Here is a 22,464-nt window from a genome sequence, read left to right on the forward strand (position 1 = left end):
AGCAAAGATAAAAGTGAAATTAATGGCGCTTTATGGTTTTCTGGAGTGTAAAACAATATTTAGGGACTGTATTTGAATAATCAAATGTAATATCAAATCTCAACACTGTGTAGTCTTCATTATATCAATAATTCATAAAACCATTTTTATTAAAGCTACAAATGCTGTCATTTTTGTGCCATAATGCTGTAAACTCTCTTTAAAGAAACACTCCACCATTTTTGGAAAAAGTCTAATTTTTACAAGTCTCCTAGGATTAAATAGTTGACTTAAACCCTTTTTGAATACATTCTGCAGATAGCTTGTTCTGGCGGGTCACTTTTAAATTAGCTTAGCATAATCAATTGAATTGCGTTTGACCATTAGCATTTAATAAAAAAATCAAAAGGATATTGATAAAAATTAATGTAACCACAGAAGACTCAGCCTTAAAGGTGCAGTATGTAAGTTTGACATTCAGTGGTTGAACTAGGTATTGCACCCTGGATCAAAACACATTTTCACTCGGCTCCTCCTCTGACGAATCACGCTAGCGCAGGTTTCCAGATCGACTGACTGTCGAGCCTAATGGTGTGTTCACGCCAGAAGCAGAACGTGCGAATATATTGTGCCGTTTGCACGTAAATGCACGCATGAACATTTTTAGTTTACTCGCTTCATTCGTGTGTCAAATCCGCTTTATTCGTGCGTCAAATTCACTTCACAATAGACGCGGAATTGCGTCACGGGCAGGGCTTTTGTCTGCCCGGTGAGTCTACCTTTGTTGTTTAATGGCTAACATGGATTTTATTGAGAGAATAGCTGTGTTCATGTGCTTTAGGAAGGTTGATAAACAGCGTTGATTTGTTTTGGAGCCATGTCTGAGTCCACTAGATCCATTCACAGGTGCACTAGCTCTGTGAGTTCATAAACTCCTCCAGAAAACTATACCTGGATGATGGAGGCTTTCATGCACCGCCTCATTCACTCGCATCATGCCGCAGGATGTCTATTCGCGTCTTTGCATGACTTAACATGTAAATCACTCGTGCTTGATGCTTCGTCTGCGTCTGGTGTGAATGCAGCACAAAGGCTAATTTAAGACTGATTTAAACCGCTTTCTAAATAAAAGTAACGGCACGCGATAGAAGAAATAGTTTTTACACTAAAAGAGTTTTTGTTCAAACCAGCACCTGAAATTTCTATTTAGAAAAGGCTGCTATTTCTCACAGGTGAACAACAGGATAAATGATCAGCTCAGGTACACCTCATATGGTTTCTTCAATGTTAGATGCTAATAATGTGAGTTTGAATGCCATTTTACGTGACATTATTGCCATATTACTGTTAGCAGCAGCAGATAGTTCATTTCAGATCTTGAAAATAAATAAACCTTTTGAAATTAAACTTTAAAACTGTGACTCAAAACCAACACATATTAGTGATTTAGCATGTGCATTTAATAATGTTAAAGAGGCTTAATATTAATATTATTAATAACCTGCTCAACTAATGTTTAAGTTTATAATATTTATATTACTTGCTAATTAATAGCCACCTCATGTGTAACTCTGAATCTGCATCTCATTTCGGAGTCTGTTACTGTCCATCGGAGGTCGCATTTCGGTCATGCATGCACACTGTAAGAGCATTTCTGAATGACTGAATGAACGAAATATGCGTTTTTCCACCAAAGCAACCCAGGGTGCTAATATATAATTGGCTAAACTGGCATTGGGCGGGTTAAATGACAAAAAACAAAGACAGATGTTCCGGCGCGTAAGGCACATTTTCAAAGCAGAATATCTGACTTCAGCATTGTTTTTGAGATAAACAAGAATGTTCACTAAGCATGTTTCTTAAATATCTGCAAATATATTATAGCATTTTTATGCTTTAGAAGAGTCAAAAACTTACATACAGCACCTTTAAAGAAATGAATACTTGATTTGCGCAAAGATGCATTAATTTTAACACAGTTTTTTAAATTTTGTGAATGAAATTCTTATGGTGAAATATGTTTCAATCCATTATGCTAAGCTAAGCTAAAAGTGTTCCCGCTAGAACAAGAAATTGGCTGAATGTATTCAAAAAAGGGTTCAAGTCGACTGTTCGAACTCTAGGAAACTTAAAAAAGAGGCTTTATCAAAAAGAGGTGGAGTGTTCCTTTTAAAACAAAAGCAAATAATAAACGTTCACTCTGTTATGGTTATACTTTGCATTGGGATGACTATGTGACTATTGAAGATGCACACATTGCAATATAGATGCTGAAAGGATATATTGTGCAGGCTTTCTTAATGTTAATATTATTTGATTGATTTCTTTCAGGTGTGCCCAGTCCAAAACCCAAAGAAGCCCAGCGTAGCATCCTGAGGCCTCCCGTCTTGCAGCCCCCTCCGGTCAAAAGCCCTCCTCAGAACAGTAAGTACACGATGAAGATCCACTCACAGAGAAAAGCTGAAGGAGAAGCAGAGAAGGTGACAGCTGAAGTCTTTTCTTTCACCAGATATAAGCAGCAACAGTTCAAATGGAGGAACAGAATGTAAAGTTCACTCAGAGGCATCCGCTGCTGGCACTCAGCATAATTCAGAGCCATTGGTAAGATATGAAACACTTAAAGCCATGTCCCAAACAGCACTGTTGTCTACTTGAAGTTGTCACATAAAAACTAATAGGTGCTTTTTGGGATGGAACTTATTAATAGCAGTTTTATGTTATAATGTTGAACAGTTTTATTGTTGTCATAGTACCACAATTTTAGTAGTCTCTACCAATACCAGTAAAATTATTGCATGGTTTTCAATATTTATTTTGATACCATTGCAAAAACACAATTAGAGCTAGGAGATATCACCAAAAAACTTTTTTTCATTGTTCATTTATTTATCAGGATAAACCCCTTGAGATGAACCATCTCGTTTTCAAGGGGGTCTCAAAATTAATCGCAATCAAATAATAGAAACCCAAGAAGACAAAAACAAAATGTAAATCAATAAGATCCATAAAGCAATGGCAAACAACAAAACAAACATTAACAAAAGGGGAAGTAGTATACAGTGCATCCGGAGAGTATTCATATCACTTCACTTTTTCCACATTTTTTATGTTACAGCCTTATTCCAAAAATGGATTAAATTCATTTATTTCCTTAAAATTCTACACACAATACCCCATAATGATAATGTGAAAAACAATTTTTTGAAATTGTTGGAAATTTATTAAAAATAAAAATCCTGAAAAATCACTTGTACAGCCTTTGCCGTGAAGCTCTAAATTGAGCTCAGGTACATTCAATTCATATTTATTTATTTTGCGCTTTTCACAATGTAGATTGTGTCAAAGCAGCTTAACATAGTTCTAGTAAAGTCCAGACATTCTGTTTCCAACTAATCATACTTGAGATGTTTCAGCAGCTTAATTGGAGTTCACCTGTGGTAAATTCATTTACTACATTAATTGATTGGACATGATTTGAAAAGGTATACACCTGTCTATAAGGTCCCAGGGTTGACGGAGCATGTCAAAACGCAAAACAAGCATGAAGACAAAGGAATTGTCTGTAGACCTCTGAGAAAGGATTGTCTTGAGGCACAGAGCTGGGAAGGTTACAGAAAAAATTCTGCTGCTTTGAAAGTTCCATTGAGCACAGTGGTCTCCATCATCCATAAGTGGAAGATGTTTGGAACCGGTGAGTGGTCTGACAAAAAAGTGCTCTTCTGAATCAAATCAGCAGGATGCCTGACTTCAGCTGCAGGTCGGCAGTTTCACTTTAACTCATGAACATTTCATTCATGCCGTTGTGACAAACTGGGGTATTACGCAAATAAGGAGCAAGGACTGGTGAGAGGGTTATAGAATGTAATAATGCTTGCCAAATGGAAAGAAAAAAAAAACGTCCACATTTCGCGGTGCGTGCGTGCGTGCGTCCGTTCGTCCGTCCGAAAAGTCCTACATGACGATAATAGTTTGATTGCAGTGTTTACTTCAGTAATGCCACTAATATATGCTTACTCCACATGTCTTAATTCCATTTCTGTTTAGTTCAGTTATGAATTTAGTAGCATTAAGGTAATCAAAAATCTCTGTTTACATGGTAGACTCTTAATCAGAGTATTCATATTAAAATCGTATTAAAGTATTGTTGCCCATGTAAACATACTGAATGTTTGACACACTGTCAGGGCTCTGTGAACTTGGCATTGAGAAGCAGCATCAAAAGCAAGTATGAAATTGCTGTTTGGAGCTTATGTAGGCCTACAGTTCAAAATTAATGTTTAACTGAATAAACAGTTAGTAAACACAAGTACATATTATTGAACATCATTTATTTTCATCACCAATTATCATAGTAGAACAGTTTCTCAAGCAGTTTGTGAGGCATTTTGGATACAGGAGATGAGCCCCTGGTCTAATGCGCCACCTGGCTTGAGAAACTCGTTCTCAAAGAATTATTATTTGGGTAGCATACATATTCTGAATGCCATCGGCAGTATTCAAATAAGCCGTTTTAATCTAGATTAGAACGGATTATCTAGATTATCTAGATTAATCTAGATAAAAAAAGATAATCTATGCCCAACTATAGTTATTATCTATATTGATCTTGCCATGAAATGGCCATAAGTTGCTGATGTGACAATAAACAAACAAACAATTAAACTAACTAACTAACTAACTAACTAACTAACTAACCATAGCAAAACTAGTGTACTTGTTTTTTTAATGCAAGTATAAAATATAAAAATTAAGTGCATTCAATTATTAAACTAAATGCCAGTAGTATAAAAGAATATTAGATAAGACATAAAATTTTATTCTAAAAATAATCCACAGTTAAAGTTATGATTTTTCATTTTTCATATTTAGTTGGTGTGAAATGTTGCTGAAAACTCTAAATCCACTCCAATGGGAAATATTGGGCCCTATCATACACTTGGCGCAATAAGGCACAATACATGTTTGGCGCTTTTTTTTTTGCTATTGTCAGACCAGCGCGACAGTAATTGTCATGTTTTGTGCAACGTTGTTTATGGCAAATCCATTTGCGTCACTTCGTGGACTCATGGGTGTTTTGGTCTTAAAAGGTGTGTTAAGGCACATTGTTGGTGGGTTGCTATTCTAAGAAACATATTCAACACATATTCAATTCAAATGAAATGTGGTGGCGCGCAAACCGTTCGCTCCAGTCTCGAAAAATTTTATGCACTCCGGCAGCCGAAATCATGTTGCGCGCACCCAAAACGAACCTCCACCAATTCTGCGATGAAGCCATCATATTCGTCATACGCACTCAAGCAAACTAGTGAACGCGTCAAGTATAAATCAGCCTTTCGACCATGGCCCAGGGCGTAGAACGTATTTTTCTGTCCTTAAAATGGCAAAAGTGGATTCGGACAAGCCCTTAATGCTTTTGCGCCATGCGCTTTAGAGTTTGCGCTTAGATAATTAAATTAGAGGCCATAGTGTGTTTAAAAAAAAAAAAAAGGACAGATGAGTGCATTTTTTGATGCTGCACAATAATATACAGTTTAAGTCAGAATTATTAGCCCCCCTGAATTATTAGCCCTGTTTATTTTTTTCCCCAATTTCTGTTTAACAAAGAGATGATTTTTTTCAACACATTTCTAATCATAATAGTTTTAATAACTCATTTCTAATAACTGATTTATTTTATCTTTGCCATGATGACAGTAAATAATATTTTACTTGATATTTTTCAAGACACTTCTATACAGCTTAAAGTGACATTTAACGATGGTTTGTTCTGTAGACTATCAAAAACATATATAGCTTAAAGGGGCTGAAAATTTTGACCTTAAAATGAGTTTTAAAAAATTAAATACTGTTTTTATTCTAGCCGAAATAAAACAAATAAGACTTTCTCCAGAAGAAAATATATTATCAGACATACTGTGAAAATTTCCTTGTTCAGGTACATTTGGGAAATATTTTAAAAAGAAAACAAAATTCAAAAGGGGGCTAATAATACTGACTGCAACTATACATTAGATTAGTCAGTGCAAAAGCTAATCTAACAAAACTTAAAATCTTAGTTTAAAAATGAGTACACCTAAATTAAAATGTAAATGCATATTTAACAACATTATAAAACATTTTTTTATAAATAGTAAAATATAATAGTAAATAATAATATAATAGTTATAATAATAGTAAAATATATATATACTTGTTATAATTATATATATATATATATATATATATATATATATATATATATATATATATATATATATATATATAGATATATATATATATATAGATATATATATATATATAGATATATATATATACTTAGATAAATATATACATATATATATTGCATTATATATATTGCATTGTTTTGCAAAACATTTTGCTTGAAAAATGTGTACTCTTATTAATTTCAATTAAATCCCACTTTATTTGATATTTTATTGTGTATGTATATTTAAAATGTTCATATATTTTTATTCGTGGATTATGTGTCCACATACTTTTATGGGCCACTATAATGTTTAAACACTGTGTTTTTCTTCAATATAAGCATGTTTGAACGCAGCACGGGCTCTGGTCCAGAAGCCAGACAAGCTTCGTTTTATTTTACATGGCTATGGCTTCCAGAAAATACTTTATCATCTTGTTCTGAACAACTTCGTTTTTCTTGGCTGACCCTGTGTTTTTAGATGAAATTGTGAAACATGCATGCAGAAAACTGAACAAAATGTTTGACTGGTCACACCTTTAACTTAAATTACCTTTCATTGTTTTTTAAGGACAAGAGCACTTTGAAGCCCGAAACCGATGACAAATCAGAGGAACACGGTGCCCAGATTGATGCCAGTTTTGTATTTGGAGAGAATATGAGGGATAGAGCAAAGGTTTGACTCATTTAAAATTGATTTTTTTTAAAGCTTTTAATATATCAATGTAATAAAGTTAAATTCATGAAAAGCACTGACAGTTTCAAAGAATTATGTTGAAAATCTTCAGTGTTTTGTTTGCATTATTATCAGAATTATGTTCAGAAGTCACCACATAACAAAAGTGAAAGTTAATTAAAAATCTACACTAAAGTTGCAATCCATTATTATTTTTTAAAAAGAAATTAATACTTAAATTTCGCAAAGATGCATTAATTTTACCAAAGACTAATTTATAATGTTACAAAAGTGTATATATGTATATATATATATATATATATATATATATATATATATATATATATATATATATATATATATATATATATATATATATATATATATATATATATATATATATATATATCACAGAAATATAGAAAAATCACAGTTTTCACAAAATTATTAAGGAGCACAACTGTTGACCGCTGTGAAAATGAGATAAGAAATGTTTCTTGAGGACCAAATCATTGCATTAGAATGGTTTCGGATCATATCCCTGAATGCTAATTTTCAGCTTTAACAAAAAAATTTGAATAATATTTTACACTTCTACAGTATTTTGTTTTGAATCAAAAGCATTTACAAATCTTGTTGACTCCAAACTTCTGGACAGTAGTGTGTACTACCAAATGTTGCTCATCATTAAGGCCAGACAGAATCTGCAGACGTTTTTTTTGTTATTTCTGTGCAGAATTTTGTAAAAAATCTGCAGATTATGCGGAATGATTTTGGGACTATCGTAACTAAAAACCTAATATATGAAATAAAATAATACCTTTTTAACTTTTATTGAATGTTTACAATGCGAATTCAATTAGATACTTTTATTTGGTCAACAAAGCAAGTCTCATATAATTTATCTACTAAAAGACAGAAAATAATACTTTACAAACTGTATTATAAATAAATCAAGTGAACAGAAATTTACACTCATTTACACACGTAAATAAATAGACTCAATCATGTGCTGAAAATCTGCATAAATCTGCATGTGCAGATTTCATGTGAGCCTACTCATCATCATCATCATCATCATCATCATTATTAATATTATTATTATTATTATTATTATTATTATTGTTTTGGCAAATAAGTTTTTATTGAAGACTAAGTTTCAGGATAAACGATTCTCCATTTTACATATTTTGTCCATGTTACATATGCAAACCTAAAAAAAATTCTATAATATAAACCCCACCCACATCACAAGCCACCCTGCAAAGATTTTGGGCTCTATTTTAACAGTCTAACTGAACACATCACTAGTGAGAAAACAGTTAAACAGACCATCTGCAGTGCGAGGATAAAGAACAAGTCTCCTCCATTCAGCCTATTCACTTTACTTTTACGCTAAACTCCTTTACTTTTGTGGATAAGGAAATGGTGTTATACACATTCCACTGAAGACATATTTAATTTCGTTTGTTAAGCGCAAAGATTTGTTTCAAAACTATTTCTAAACTCAGTTCCACCTTCCAGCAAACGAATAATTGAACAATAATAACAAAGTGTGGTCAAAAAACTTAACACACATCCTATTCTTATGCCCCAGATGTTGATGCATACATCTCAAATTCCAACAGGCGGACAAATCTAAACTTGTTTTTAGTAAAACAAATATAAACATACATACAATAAATAAAATTGCTAATATTAATAACATTATACAAATGCAAATGCACACCCAAAGGTCCACAAAGTGGCGCAAATAGATTTTTTAAATGACTATTTAAACAATGTGGTGCAAAATCTGAATATTACAGTTGCGCTTATCTGAAAATAGCAACAAATCTCACCATACACGTATTGCGCCTTATTGAGCCAGGTGTATGATTGGGCCCTTTGTGTATACAAAGACCTGTTTAATCCTCATTATTATTTTAAACTAGATTTTGTTTTAGTTTAGATTTGAATGTTCTGTTTTTTTTCCCTTAAAGTAATTAGCAATAATATTTAATTGCTATTTTGTTTTTATTTTATTTTTTAACATCAAAATTGCATTGTCACATTACCCATTTCTTTTAATAATAATAATAATAATAATAATAATAATAATAATAATAATTATAATAATAATTATAATAATAATAATAATAAATCTTAATTTACATCATTGTTTGCAATGTGAAAAAACATGTGTTTTGATGTTTTGCTTTATTAAATGGTAAATTGTATTTTCTTCCAGGTGGGAAACAGTTTGGACTCCTCACAGAAACCCGACGACCTTCAGACAGAAAATTCAGAGGAAACTAACTACTTCTTGCAGTGCATCACTTCCAGGTATTGCAGTTCAAATGTTCATTTTTAAAGACTTTTTTTACAGATCCCCTCATGCAGAATCTTGTAACGTTTTCTGGCATCAATATTGTTTCTTATAGCGCACAAAAACCTGACAGCAGCAATGCCAACAGTGTGAAGTTTGTCTTTGGACAGAACATGTTGGATCGCGTTGTGGTAAAGCAGTAAATTCCTTTTGTGTGTGTGTCATAGTTTAATACAGTCAAGTTATAGATCACAGTTCCCGATGTTCAAGTCTTGTTTATCACTCAATCCCACCCGTATCGAATGCTTCCAGGCACTGCCGAAATTCACCACCGATGCACAAGGAGGCACTAGAGAGTCGGGGTCAGAGATGGGCCTTTTCAGCCAGCTTTCATCTACTCAAGAGCAAACTGTGGAGAAGAGTATGTTTCAGATCCGATCACAATCACACTGACAAATGCAGAGATAAATAGTTTTTGTATTATTATAGCAAAATATGATGACTGAACATTATAACCTATGTTTAAAGAAACAGTCGAACTTACTCAGATGTATTGTGTAATCATGTAATCACTCAATCAGTATTGGAAAGACATCATTGTAAACAATGTCATGAAAAAAACTACATTTACAAGAAAAGCAATGCAGTATCAAATACTCATTAGCATTTGCTGAGTGTACAGTATGCATTACATTACATTTTACATACTAATACTTGCATTATATTTTACATTATATATAATTTTTACTTATTTTCCACTTAACTTAATGAAGATTAATTTATGTTGCTGTAGGTGATAATATGAAAGAATCTCTGGAGGAGTCAGCGGCGAGACACGAAGCACACAAGCCGCAGAAGTGTTTGCTAGAGCGAGTGGAGGTCCGGACAGGAGAGGAGTCTGAGAGCAATGTGCTGCAGGTAAGAGCAGATCTCAAAGCTGATTCGTCCATAAAGACACACGAGGAGATCATACTGAACTTTACTTCGTTTTCAGATGCAGTGTAAGTTGTTTGTGTTTGAGATGTTGTCTCAGTCGTGGGTGGAGAGAGGATGTGGAGTTCTCAGACTTAATGACAAGACATCCACTGATGACGGCACCTTACAGTCCAGACTGGGTAATGCTGCATTTTATAGTTTGATGTGTATTTGCCTGAGTTTTAATGCTTGTTTATTGTGGGAAATGATGGATATACATGAATTCCCACAATTTTTTTGGAATATAATGGATTTTTTTTGTACAAGTAATGTAATATCAGAGATTTTCATTTATTTCCATTGATCAAAAAGTAGTTTTTCCTATACCATATTTTTATTGTTTTGTTTCACACTTGTTATAATTAAGCTATTTCTCTTTATTTATTTATTTATTTATTTATTTATTTATTTATTTATTTATTTGTTTATTTGTTTATTTATGTATTTATTTATTTATTTATTTATTTATTCAACCATTTAAATAAATAAATATGCATACAGTCAAGACATTTAGCATATACAGGAATACAGGAGCACAGCTTGAATTATAAGTATAAACACTTAAAATAAAAGGGTCCTCATATCTTTGTCTAAATGACTCTTGCAATTCACTTGCATAGAATTGCAACAACAACAAAATCAATAATAAATAAATACAATTTGTAAATAACAAAATTTTTTTAAAATCAAAACAAAATAAAAACGCAATTTTACCCAAACTTTGGAATGTCTGCCTGAGTCATACAGGAAGTCCTTTGTTTATTGAGTTTATCAAAATCTAAGCACATAGGGTATGTAAACTCAATCCAATCTCCCCATAGGGTTGTAAGTATTGTAAAGATATTAAACGGAGACATTAATCTTACTGCGTATGTAAGTTTCTCTATTACAAAAATATCCATTTTTCAGCTCCATTTTTTTTCACACAAGCAGAAAGTAATTTTTTTTCCAAAATCTATTAAATTTATCAAAATGATTCATTGTTGGTCTCATAGTGGCTATTAAGGTCCTGCAAAATGATATTCAAGCTAAAACCATTTTTATATTATGCAAAGCACAAGTGTGGCCTGTTTTTCTAGATCATGGAAAGTCAGAATTTGTTATTGTTAGAGTCGGAACCCTGGATATATAAAGAAATCCAGTCAGTGTCACAAAATTTCTAACCAGCATGCACCGCTTTAAAACAGATTTCAATCGGTCTGCGCAGCGCTGCACGGAGTCTAAATAAGAGGGCAACGTAACTGAAAACAAGGAGGAAAGACAAGAGAAGCACATGGCAAACACAAATTAAGGCAAAGCAATGTAAACAAGCACAGGACAAACAGGGAACCATTAAACACTGAAAGGACAGACAAGACTGTCAAGTCAGGACCATGACATGATCATAGTTACAAAACAGTGTGCTTAATATTTTTGTGGACATCATTAGGAATGGACTAATGTATTAATGGCCCATTTCCACTGAGTGATACGGTACGGATTATTACGGGTCACCTTTATCATGCCAATGGTACTCTTTTGTATAGTACCAATAGTGCCAATAGTACTCTTTTGGTGGGCGTGGTGTACGACAAAGTTTCAGTCAACGTCATTTTCGCTCGAGAAAATGTCTACAGTAAAGTTGTACGGGTCGTTAACATATCATATGAGAAGCACTTCTCACAAAACAGATGCTTTATACACATAAATACTTGTGTATAAATGTTCATTACTAACCTTTCTATGAACATATTTTGATTATAACTGCAGATCAATGACAGTGCTAACTACTGTAATGTCTGCAACTACATAAATAAATAAATGCAACATATATGAACACATACAGACCCTTACAGTCTCTGATATGTTACCAATTACAGATAAACTACACACAACATACATTTAGTCGTTATTTGGGTTCAAAAACAACACGAAATATAGCCTACAGTCAGTGCAAACCTCTCATCTGTGCCTTTAATCTTCAGCAGCACATGTAACCTCTTGTTATAGAATAATTCCATCATTCCCAGTTCATAATAGTCCAAAAGGTGATGATGATAATTAAACATGGCACTATGTTCTCGTTTGCTGAAAAAATGATTTGCTCCTTTTTTTCCGGCTTCTCCTTTGTTTTTTTGCACGTCACTCTCGCGTTTGTCAGTTTCTGAAAGGATCAGGTTTTCAAAAGCACGTCAATAATCAAGCGCACGTTATTATCATCAGCTTAAGAAGTTCAAATATAGACGTGCACGCAAGCACAAGAAACAAAGCGAAATCGCTTTGGCTCGTAAACAACTGCGGGGCACAGGGTAGAATCTTCTCTTTTTCTTGGCTTTGTAGCTGTTCATCAAGATGACGACAAGGTTTGTTTGAGCTTGGGTCGGCCATGGCTAATTATTATTTGTATATATTATTACGGTGTAATCTCTTGGCTGTGTATTTAAAACATGGCGGTTTCTTTGTTTTCATTGTGGCTTGTTACGGTTAAGGCTTGTTACGGTACGGTTCGCTTTTAGGTACTCGTTGACAGTGGAAACGGCCATAAAAGTGCACTTTGAAAGTGGAAATGGGCCATTAGCTGTTGAAAACCATCTGTAGTTTTTTATCAGCTCAAAACCATCATCATAAAAGCCAGAGCATGTACGTTATTGGGATTTTTTTTATTATTTAATTCTGTTATGATTTAATCATTTGAGTTTTTTGTTCTGTTGAAAACAAAATAAGATATTTTGAAGACTGCTGGTTACTGACACACATTCATTCACATAGTATTTTTATTTTTTCAATTGATCCCAATTAGCCACATTCTTCAAAATATTTTCTTTGTGTTAAACAGAAGAAAGATACTCCTAAAATTACACAAGAGTAAGTTTCATTGTTTTGGGTGAACTATCCCTTTAATGCGTGTAATGGTTTGGTATGTACCATTTCTGGACCGCTACAAACCTCTTCAATTAGTTTTTGTGTTAAACACTAGACAATTTTACAGAATTGGCAAGTTTTCTAGAGGTTTGCAGAATAAATCGTGTCTATGCTTTTAAAAAATGCCAATTTTACACAAAGTTTCTTTTGATTATTGGATAGGAAGTGCTCTAAATAACAAATTTTAGTTTAAATTAAAAGGATAGTTCACCCAAAAATAAAAATGTATTCATTATTTATTTACCCTCAAGTGGTTATAAACCTTTATGAGTGTCTTATTTCTGTTGAACACAAATAGTAGTTGAACGGATATACGTTGACAGTTGAACACATTGACTTTCATAGTAGGAAAAACAAATAACATGGAAGTCAATGTTTCAGGCTTCTAACTTGCCTGTCTTCCTTTGTGTTCAACAGAACAAAGAAACACCTAAATGTTTTAAATAGGTAAAGGGTAAGTAAATGACTTTTAATTTTGCGGTGAACTATCCCTTTAATAGCTTGTCTGCAGATTGTTGAACTGACACAAGGGGGTGCAAATACATCTGTTTTATAAATCAGAAGGACTTGAATGATGCTGGTAGTCTTAAAATATCTATTCATTGTCCTGTCCTCTATACCGGCATGCTTATGAAGCTTTAATTTAGCATTCACACTTTACAATAAGGTTTCATTATTTAATGTTAGTCAATAAATTTACTAACATGAACTAGGCCTGTCACAATAATCAATATATCAACTTATCGCATGTCCTCAATCATTTTTGGAGATGCAATATGTATCACCCATACATAAAAAACAATTTTAACCACATTTTAGCTGACTGTGCAACATCTCTATCTCTATTGGAGGCGTCAGTGTCAGTATGGTTAACAAACACTAGAGTATTTACTATAAATTACTATAGTATATTTTCATGTGGTTGCCTGATGACTGAAAATAGATCTGTTACTTTTTTCTAGTTCTTTTTACCTTGGACATTATTGTTAACATATATTATTATTTATTGTTTAGGATATATCCATTTTCACATTCTGATTCCAATACCTAATTATTAAATTGATAAAATGGCTATAATTAAATGATATATTCTTTATAATAAAAATATTGTGTTCACTGGAAGAGTGTACTTGCATTATGATGCTATTATAGTGTGAAAATGGTCTTAAAATGACAATAATATCGTTTATCGCAGTACATTTTGGTGCTATATATCTTACCACAAAAAAATAGGCCTAACATGACCTAAGAATGAATAAATCTTGTAAAGCATTTATTAATCATTGCTTGTCAGCAACTTTTACTAATGCATTTAAATATTCCAAAGTCATGTTTGTTTAACATTAGTTAATGCATCGTGAGTTAATATGAGCTAACTTTACCATTATTAACATTAACAAAGATGAATACAGACTGTAATAATTGTTTTGTTCATGGTTTTTCCCTGTTAGTAAAAACATTAACTAATGCTAACTTCTTCTAAACTGTTACCAGTTTAGCTAATATTTGCATCATATTTTCATACAACTGTTTGATATGTTTAAAATATAAATGCACAGTATGAACTTAATTTAATGGTAATTAGCTGTTTATTGGTTGTTAGTAATGTAGAAGTTGGGTTTAGGTTTTGTGTTGGATTAGGGATGCAGAAATAGATTTATACCTATTAATGAACAGTTAATATCTAAATAATAGGCAGCTGTATGCCAGTGGTTAATAGCATGAATTGTGAACTAAACCCAACTTCTACCTTACTAACTACCAATAAACAGCTTATTAGTAGTTTTTTTTTTTAAACAAGCACTGTTCGTTAATGGTTAGTTAATCTTTATGTGCTGTTGGGGATGTTTTTTTTTAATCCACTCTAGGGTGATTTTGAGTCTTAAAGGACACCTAGTTTACCCCTTTTTCCAGATTTAATATAAGTCTTTTGTGTCTTCAGATTGTGTCTGTAAAGTTTCAGCTCAAAACACCCATCAGATTATTTATTATAGCTTTCAGAAGTTTCTATTTAATAGCTCTGAGCAGCAGGTAGCTGTTTTTGTGAACTGTGCCTTTAAGGCTAGTCCTTCATGCCCACGGTTTGCACGTGCCTGTCCACGTGCCTTAATCTCCGCCCTTGGCTGCTTCAGACAACAAACAGACATGAAGGAAGAAGATCTCACGTAATGTTTGTGAGAAATACTACAGTGAGAACTTTACCAATGAGTATTTGATGCATTTGTTGTGGAGTTGCAAAGATGAGTCAGAAACAATGTTGTTACAAAGTTCACACACACACATACACACAGCGTGGACACGTACACACAGACAGCACACTCGTTTAGCTTTGCACTCTTTTTGCACGCAAATGTGACTGGATACAGGTGAATATCCACTGCTGTATGCATATCTGTTCTGTTAATGTACAAAATAAACCTGATTTAGCGTCCACAAACCGGGATTGAAGCATCATTTTAAACTTGTAAAACTTATTCTTGATCACATTTGATGATGCTTGATGATCCTAGCAAATCTGAACAGACCTTTTATTCCCGTTTGCTTTGCGCACGTCCTGTTTTTTTTTGTTTGTTTTTTTTTTGTGTAAAAAATCTGTTAATCAACCTCAGTCCTGATCAAAACTACTAAATTGTTTAGAAAATTACAGAATTTTAACTCTTTAATTGCCAAATTCATAAATGATGTCACTGATTTGGTGAAAAACACACAAAATGACATATTTTCAAAATAAAAAGTAACCGTGGATTGGATTTTTTTTTTACCTTTTATCACATTCTTGGAGATGTGAAACAACATTGCCTTTGATTGCCAATGTTTTTGATTGATTTTAATGTTTTCTCCCTAATTTACTGTTGGTGGCTGTTTTTGCACTGTTGACCACATTTTTTAATACAAAACCATGACACCAAATCAGTGACATCATTTATGAATTTGGCAATTAAAGAGTTAAAATCCTGTAATTTTCTAAGCAATTTAGTAGTTTTGATCAGGACTGAGGTTGATTAACAGATTTATGCAAAACAATGTGAAAAAAATATTTATCTGATGCATTTTTACAGCAGTTTAATTCAGTGGATGGTTTCATCCCTAACATAACAAAAGAGTAGTAAATTTCAACAGTAAATTTCAAGGGTTAATACTGTAAATTGTGACCTAAACTAAAGTGTTACCCATTTAATAAGAGCTGTTTGTTTATGGCTTGCAGTCATGCGGACTCAAGGGAGTCTTCGAGTGATCCTCAACACTAAGCTCTGGCCTCAGATGCAGGTGGATAAAGCCAGTGAGAAGAGTCTCCGAATAACAGCGATAGACACCGAGGAACAGGGTGTCAAAGTCTTCCTCATATCTGTAAGAATGCTTATGGTTGTAAAAAGAAGTTTTGAGAGGTTGTCAGTAGTGTTAGGGAAAGTTACTTTTGAAAGTAATGCGTTACATTATTGAGTTACTCCCTAAAAAAGTAAATAATTTCGTTACTTTTTATGATACGTTAATTTTGAGTTACTTCTTACCTTTGCTGAGGCTTGATCACTTTCAGCACTTGCAGGTTTTTTTTTTTCTTATTTTAATTAACAACAAACTGTAAACTTTATTTATCTTAAAAAAAACACATAAAAAATTATAATTTAGGATTAATGTTATTTTCTGAAAACTTCCTGATGGCTATACATGCCGTATACAGTATACAGATTAATGAAAGTTTAAAGCAACGTGTTTACTACTTGTGCAAGGCTCTGCCATCTTGGTTTCTGTCTGTTCCTGCCTTCTCTCATCCAGTGCGGAATTCAACCTATGTTAATATTAATTCAGCTATTATTTTTTTAAGCTAATTAATTAAACTAAAATGTAACCCACATTACAATTTTTAAAAAGGAACTCAAATATTATTACAAATTTTTTTTTGGTAATCTGTTACTTGTTACTTTGAAAAGTAATATTAAAACTTAACTCACTTTACTTGTCATGCATTTCCCCCAACACTGGTTGTCAGTCTTACATGGTTTCATCTCTTCTCATCTCTTCACATGTGATCCTTCAGTCCAGCTCTAAGGACGCTGCCCAGCTCTTTGCAGCCCTGCATCATCGCATCCTGGCGCTGCGAAGCATCAGCGGGCAGGAGTCTGATGGTCAGCCTGCGCTTCCTGATGGAGAGGTCATTCGCTTCAGTGACGACGACGAGTCCCGTACGCCTCCCATTGCAGCTACACCTGCTCCAGGTGAACTTCCAGAACAACGCCTGGCTCGTACTACTAGGGCTGCATGATATTGAAAAAATGTGACATTGAGAAATTTTGAGCACTTTTACAATGTAGATTGTGTCAAAGCAGCTTCATATAGAAGATAATAGTGAATTGAAACGGTGTCAGTTCTGTTTTCAGAGTTTAAGTTTAGTTCAGTTTTATTAGTTCACTGCTGAGAGTCCAAACGCTGAAGAGTAATCCATCGATGCGCATCTCTACAAGTCCCGAACTATACTACTAAAACTTTACCAATGGGCGAAAGTGAAGTGCCCTCAGTTGGGCACGACCATTTCTCATATGGCCAAACGTTTTGTGGAGAGCTGCAGACTAGGCTGGAGAACGCTGGACGTCAGCGAAGACTCGTCTGGCCCTGGAGTCTCACAGGAATCAGACGCATGCTCTCTACTCCTCCATGACCACCACAGCAGCTGCTCAGGATACGGCCTGGTCCGGGAATGTGGAAAACTTGGGATAATCTCTTCACAGGTCTTGGATCGCTTTGTGGCACTGCATAATTTCTCGGGGCCTCGGGATGAGTGTCCCCAGGTGGAAATAGAGAAAAAAGAATATTCAGCGTTGCTGCTGTTCATAGGGTGTATAAACGAGATGCAAAAACCTGATTGAAGCACATTCATGCATCATACCGCTATATGATGCATTGAGTGTATGCTTTGCTAAAAAGAAAGGTCTTGGTTAGATAAACAGGAGCTAGATTATTTAAAGCTTTATAAGTAAGAAGCAATATTTTAAAATCAATACGAAACTTATCAGGTAGCCAGTGTAAGGAGGTTAAAATTGGGGTGATATGATCATATTATTTCCTAGTATCTACTTATTTGATTTATTTTGGCTAGAATAAAAGCTGTTTTTAATTGTTTTAAAACCATTTTAAGGTCATTATTATTAACCTCCTTAAGCAATATTTTTTTTTTTCGTTTGTCTACAGAGCAAACCTGTTATACAATGATTTGCCTAATTACGCTAACTTGCCTAGTTAAACTAATTAACCTAGTTAAGCCTTTAAATTGCACTTTTAGCTGAATACTACTGTCTTGAAAAATATCTAGTAAAATATTATGTCATCATGGAAAAGACAAAAGAAATCAGTTATTAGAAATGAGTTATTAAAACTGTTATGATTAACAATGTGTTGAAAAAAAATCTTCTTTCAAATAAACTGAAATTGGGGGAAAAAATTATCCAAGGGGGTGAATAATTCTGACTTCAACTGTATATTGCGATATATGCTGAGTTCATGTTTTGTTTTTTGTTTTTCAGGTAACCCAGAGGCAGGTGTGTGTTCATCCACAGGCAACACATAGGGCTGAGCCTGTCGCTGATTTCTATCCCACAATGCCTCACTTGCAGCCCTCTGGTTAGCTCAAATACTATGCAGGTGTTTCTTTCTTGTTCAAACTCCTTCAGGTTTACTCTAGTCATGTGTTCAGCTGGTTTTATTTATTGCATTTTAACAGCAAAAAAAGCGTATCTTTCAGACTGGACACATAACCTTCTCAATATCATCATATTGATGAAAATGACTTTCTCTTAGCGTTTTAGTAAACAGTCAAGATTTTTCATTCTACGTACAATAACACGTTTATGTGAGACTTAATTATTCCATGCCCTCCTGAATGGATAGAGTGAGTTAACAGAAACCAACGTATGTGTGAGTGTCTTTCCATCTCCACATCAGTACCAGTTCTGCTCAGTTTCAGCTGCTAAACTGTTTAATAGAATCCCTTAATCCTCACTTTAGATCTCAGTGTAACTTCAGGGGAAAGTTCATGCAACAATGAGTACGTTTACATGGACACGAATAATCTGATTTTAATACGATTAAGACAATACTCTGATTAAGAGTCTACCATGTAAACAGTGATTTTTGATTATCTTAATCCGACTAAAGTCATAATCAAACTAAACAGAAATGGAATTACGACATGTGGAGTATGATGATTTTAGTCGCATTATTGAAGTGCAGTACAGACATGTAAACAGCGCAATCAAACTATTACCGTCACGTAGGAGTTTTTGCTGCATTTTGCGACAGGATAGTCCACACACACACAGCTGTTTGACACTATTCTCTGCACCTACCATGTCAGGACCACAGACACCCGCACTGTGAAATGCGGAGGTTTTTTTTTGTTCCCCATTCAGCATACTGTATTAAATTACATTAAAACAACACTCTTCCAGCAGTCCTTAACTTCGTACTTTCATCCAATACCTCAGTTTGTTCCTGAATGAAAGTTAAAATGCTAAACTGCAGTTAAAGTCAAAAAATTTTATAAGAAAAACCTGAAATGACATGAAACTCCAGAAGAAACATTGGATAGCCTGGTGACGCAATGAGGTTAATCAATCTATGTGCTATACGCTTATTTTACTCGGCCACCATTTAAAAAAAAAAAAAAGCGAGGCTTTGGTGTGAAGAAACCCGTATATAAGTGTAGGATCAGCACTGAAAACATTGCAACAACATGCTGTTGCCGCAATTTCAAAATGCAGATATGGTGTAAACAGCACTTTTATATCATTGAGTTAAGTTTAATTTAAACAAATAAAGCATATTAGGCATCAAACAACATCACAATCTCTTTAGGAGTAATACACTTAACGCTAAGTGTCCTCCTAGGCTTCAGTTCATGGCACCAGGTAAACACTGTGGGTAAGCTTCTCTGCTTCAGCCCATGTAACCCAGTGAGCAACAAAACATGTTGTCTTTAATAGTGTTGTGCCGGGACTGAATTTTTAAAACATCTCTTTCCCGCTAACATTTAAGTGCCGCTGACCGTGTTCTTAAACTCTGCTGATTTCCTATAGTATTCTCCAGTGCTCAACAGAAATGACTGTGATTGGCCGTGAAGGTCATTAGTTTACCGCTTTTCACAGAGTGCAAACACAAATACTGGGACACTGAAGCGTTTACAGCCGCGAAGGTTTGCACTCGGTAAACATTGGTGAAGGGCAGTGAACTGATGACCTTCACGGCCAATCAAAGTCATTTCTGTTAAGCACATGAACACAATGGCAAATCAGCAGTCAAGAGTGCTTAAATGTTAGCAGGAAATTAAAGGTTTTTTTAAATTTCAGTACCGCAATTGAGTATCGTGACAAGTCTAATATAGTGAAAGAATCAATTCATTAACTTGAGTTTGATAAATGGCATCTAAAATGTGTGTTTGGGAAAAAACACGTTAGCCATTTCCCTTAACTTAGCTGAAAATGAGGTCTGATATCCCTTATTATTTTCACTATCTATTCAGAACGGACTTTTGGGATACTCGGAAGGTGGTGAAATTATAAATGTGTCACTTTTTCTTCGCTGATAAGTTATACAGGCAGGTACACAGCATTCCTTTGTGACTATAGGCAATACTTCCGGGTTTCTTCCCACCGCAGCCTCGATTTCGCTTTTAAAATGGTGGCTGTTTGAAATCAGTTTATACATTTAAAACAGGATCATGAAAGAAACATTCAAAACTCATGTAAACACCTTAATCATATTATTGGCTTATTCAGATTAAGGCAAATCACTTGAATACTGATGTCCATATAAATGTAGTCACTGAATCAAAGTTAATACGTTTTTTTTTTCCTGAACTATCCCATTCATATGTGTCATTGGATGCTTAAGTGGCATTATTTTTCTCGTTAGTGCAGTATGACTAAAATAATAATTAAAGAGCTCTCTGATCATCATGCTCTTATATAATCATTTCAGAATCCGAAACAGTTATATTGCAGATTCAAATGGACCTCATTTGTTGCATTATTCAAATGTGAAATTAGTTTAGTCTCTTTATAGGAAAGCTTCGTCCATAAATGAAAAATATGTCTCACTGTTGTCGTTTCAAATATTAAAGTACATATTTTTTAGGAGCGTGATAAAATCATAAATGTAAACAGTTGAAGTCAGAATTATTATACCTACTGTTAAATTGTAATTCTTTTTTTTTTTTTTTCCCAATTTCTGTTTAACACAGAAGGTTTTCAACACATTTCTAAACATACTAATTTCTAATAAATTATTTCTTTTATCTTTGCCATGATGACAGTACATAATATTTTACTAGATATTTTTGAATATGCTAGTATTCAGCTTAAAGTGAGATTTAAAGGCTTAATTGGGTTAACTAGAAAACTTAAGGCTGGTTTATACTTTGCGTTGAGTGATCGGCGTGACCGATGGCGCATGCCTTGCGCGTAGTCATGCATTATACTTTTGCACGCTGTATGTGTAGCTGGCAGTACGTTTTTCTGTTTTTCTGTGTCGAATTTCTTCGCGAATGTTTGGTTTTATTCTGAAGCTACCTTAATGTACAAGTAGCTAAAACTCATTCATTTAGAGGCAGGAACCAGCGGCTGTGCAACAACTTTAATCATAAGGTAAACACAAAACAAAAATTTCCATCTGGAGCTCCTTCACGGGACTAGACACTTGTAAACACTCGCGCCATCGGGCTCACGGAAGTATAAATTGGAAGTATAAGTTCCTCTGTGTCAAGTTTTTTCGCAGGTATTTTTTTTTTTTTCTGAATGCTACAAGTAGCTAAAACTCGCTCACTCAGAGGCTGGAACCAGCGGACGTGCAACAACATTAATTATAAGGTAAACGCAAAATAATCACAGAGCTTGCGCTACGCGTCGTTGCAACGTGTAGTTAAATTTTTTGACAGGTCACGGTAAGGGCTATGAGACCGCGAGAAGGCTGCGCTGGAGCATATCTGTGCACTTGACACAGAAGAATAAATCAGCCTTAGGGGTAATTAGGCAAGTCATTATACAACAGTGGTTTGTTCTGTACCCAATCGAAAAAATAAATACTTATTAAGGGGTCTAATAATATTGACCTAAAAAAAATTTAAACTGCTTTTATTTTAAGCAATTAAAACTTCCTCCAGAAGAAAAGATATTATGGGAAATACTGTGAAATTTTCCTTAATCCATTAAATATCACTTGAGAAACATTTGAAAAAAATTTCTACAAAAATTAATTTGCATGAAGGGCAAATAATTTTGGCCTCAACTGTGTGTGTGTGTGTGTATATATATATATATATATATATATATATATATATATATATATATATATATATATATATATATATATATATATATATATATATATATATATATATATATATACGAGATTGTTATAATGTTAGTGTGAGTA

At 33.9% G+C, this 22,464-nt stretch overlaps 1 protein-coding gene across 1 annotated transcript in view; it reads left to right on the plus strand.

Moving 5' to 3' along the window:
• The window catches only part of ranbp3a (RAN binding protein 3a), a 45,553-nt gene extending 24,306 nt beyond the window's left edge, over positions 1–21,247 (plus strand). The window contains 11 exon segments of the mRNA XM_056467803.1: positions 2,311–2,403; positions 2,489–2,580; positions 6,756–6,860; positions 9,091–9,185; positions 9,284–9,359; positions 9,481–9,589; positions 9,962–10,086; positions 10,163–10,283; positions 16,250–16,392; positions 17,081–17,258; positions 18,561–21,247. Coding sequence (XP_056323778.1) covers positions 2,311–2,403; positions 2,489–2,580; positions 6,756–6,860; positions 9,091–9,185; positions 9,284–9,359; positions 9,481–9,589; positions 9,962–10,086; positions 10,163–10,283; positions 16,250–16,392; positions 17,081–17,258; positions 18,561–18,604 — 1,181 coding nt within the window. The 3' untranslated portion in view covers positions 18,605–21,247.
• The last annotated feature ends 1,217 nt before the right edge of the window (positions 21,248–22,464 follow it).

Source organism: Danio aesculapii, chromosome 11 (genome assembly GCF_903798145.1).
Source record: "Danio aesculapii chromosome 11, fDanAes4.1, whole genome shotgun sequence".
In the NCBI taxonomy this organism is placed as follows: Eukaryota; Metazoa; Chordata; class Actinopteri; order Cypriniformes; family Danionidae; genus Danio; species Danio aesculapii.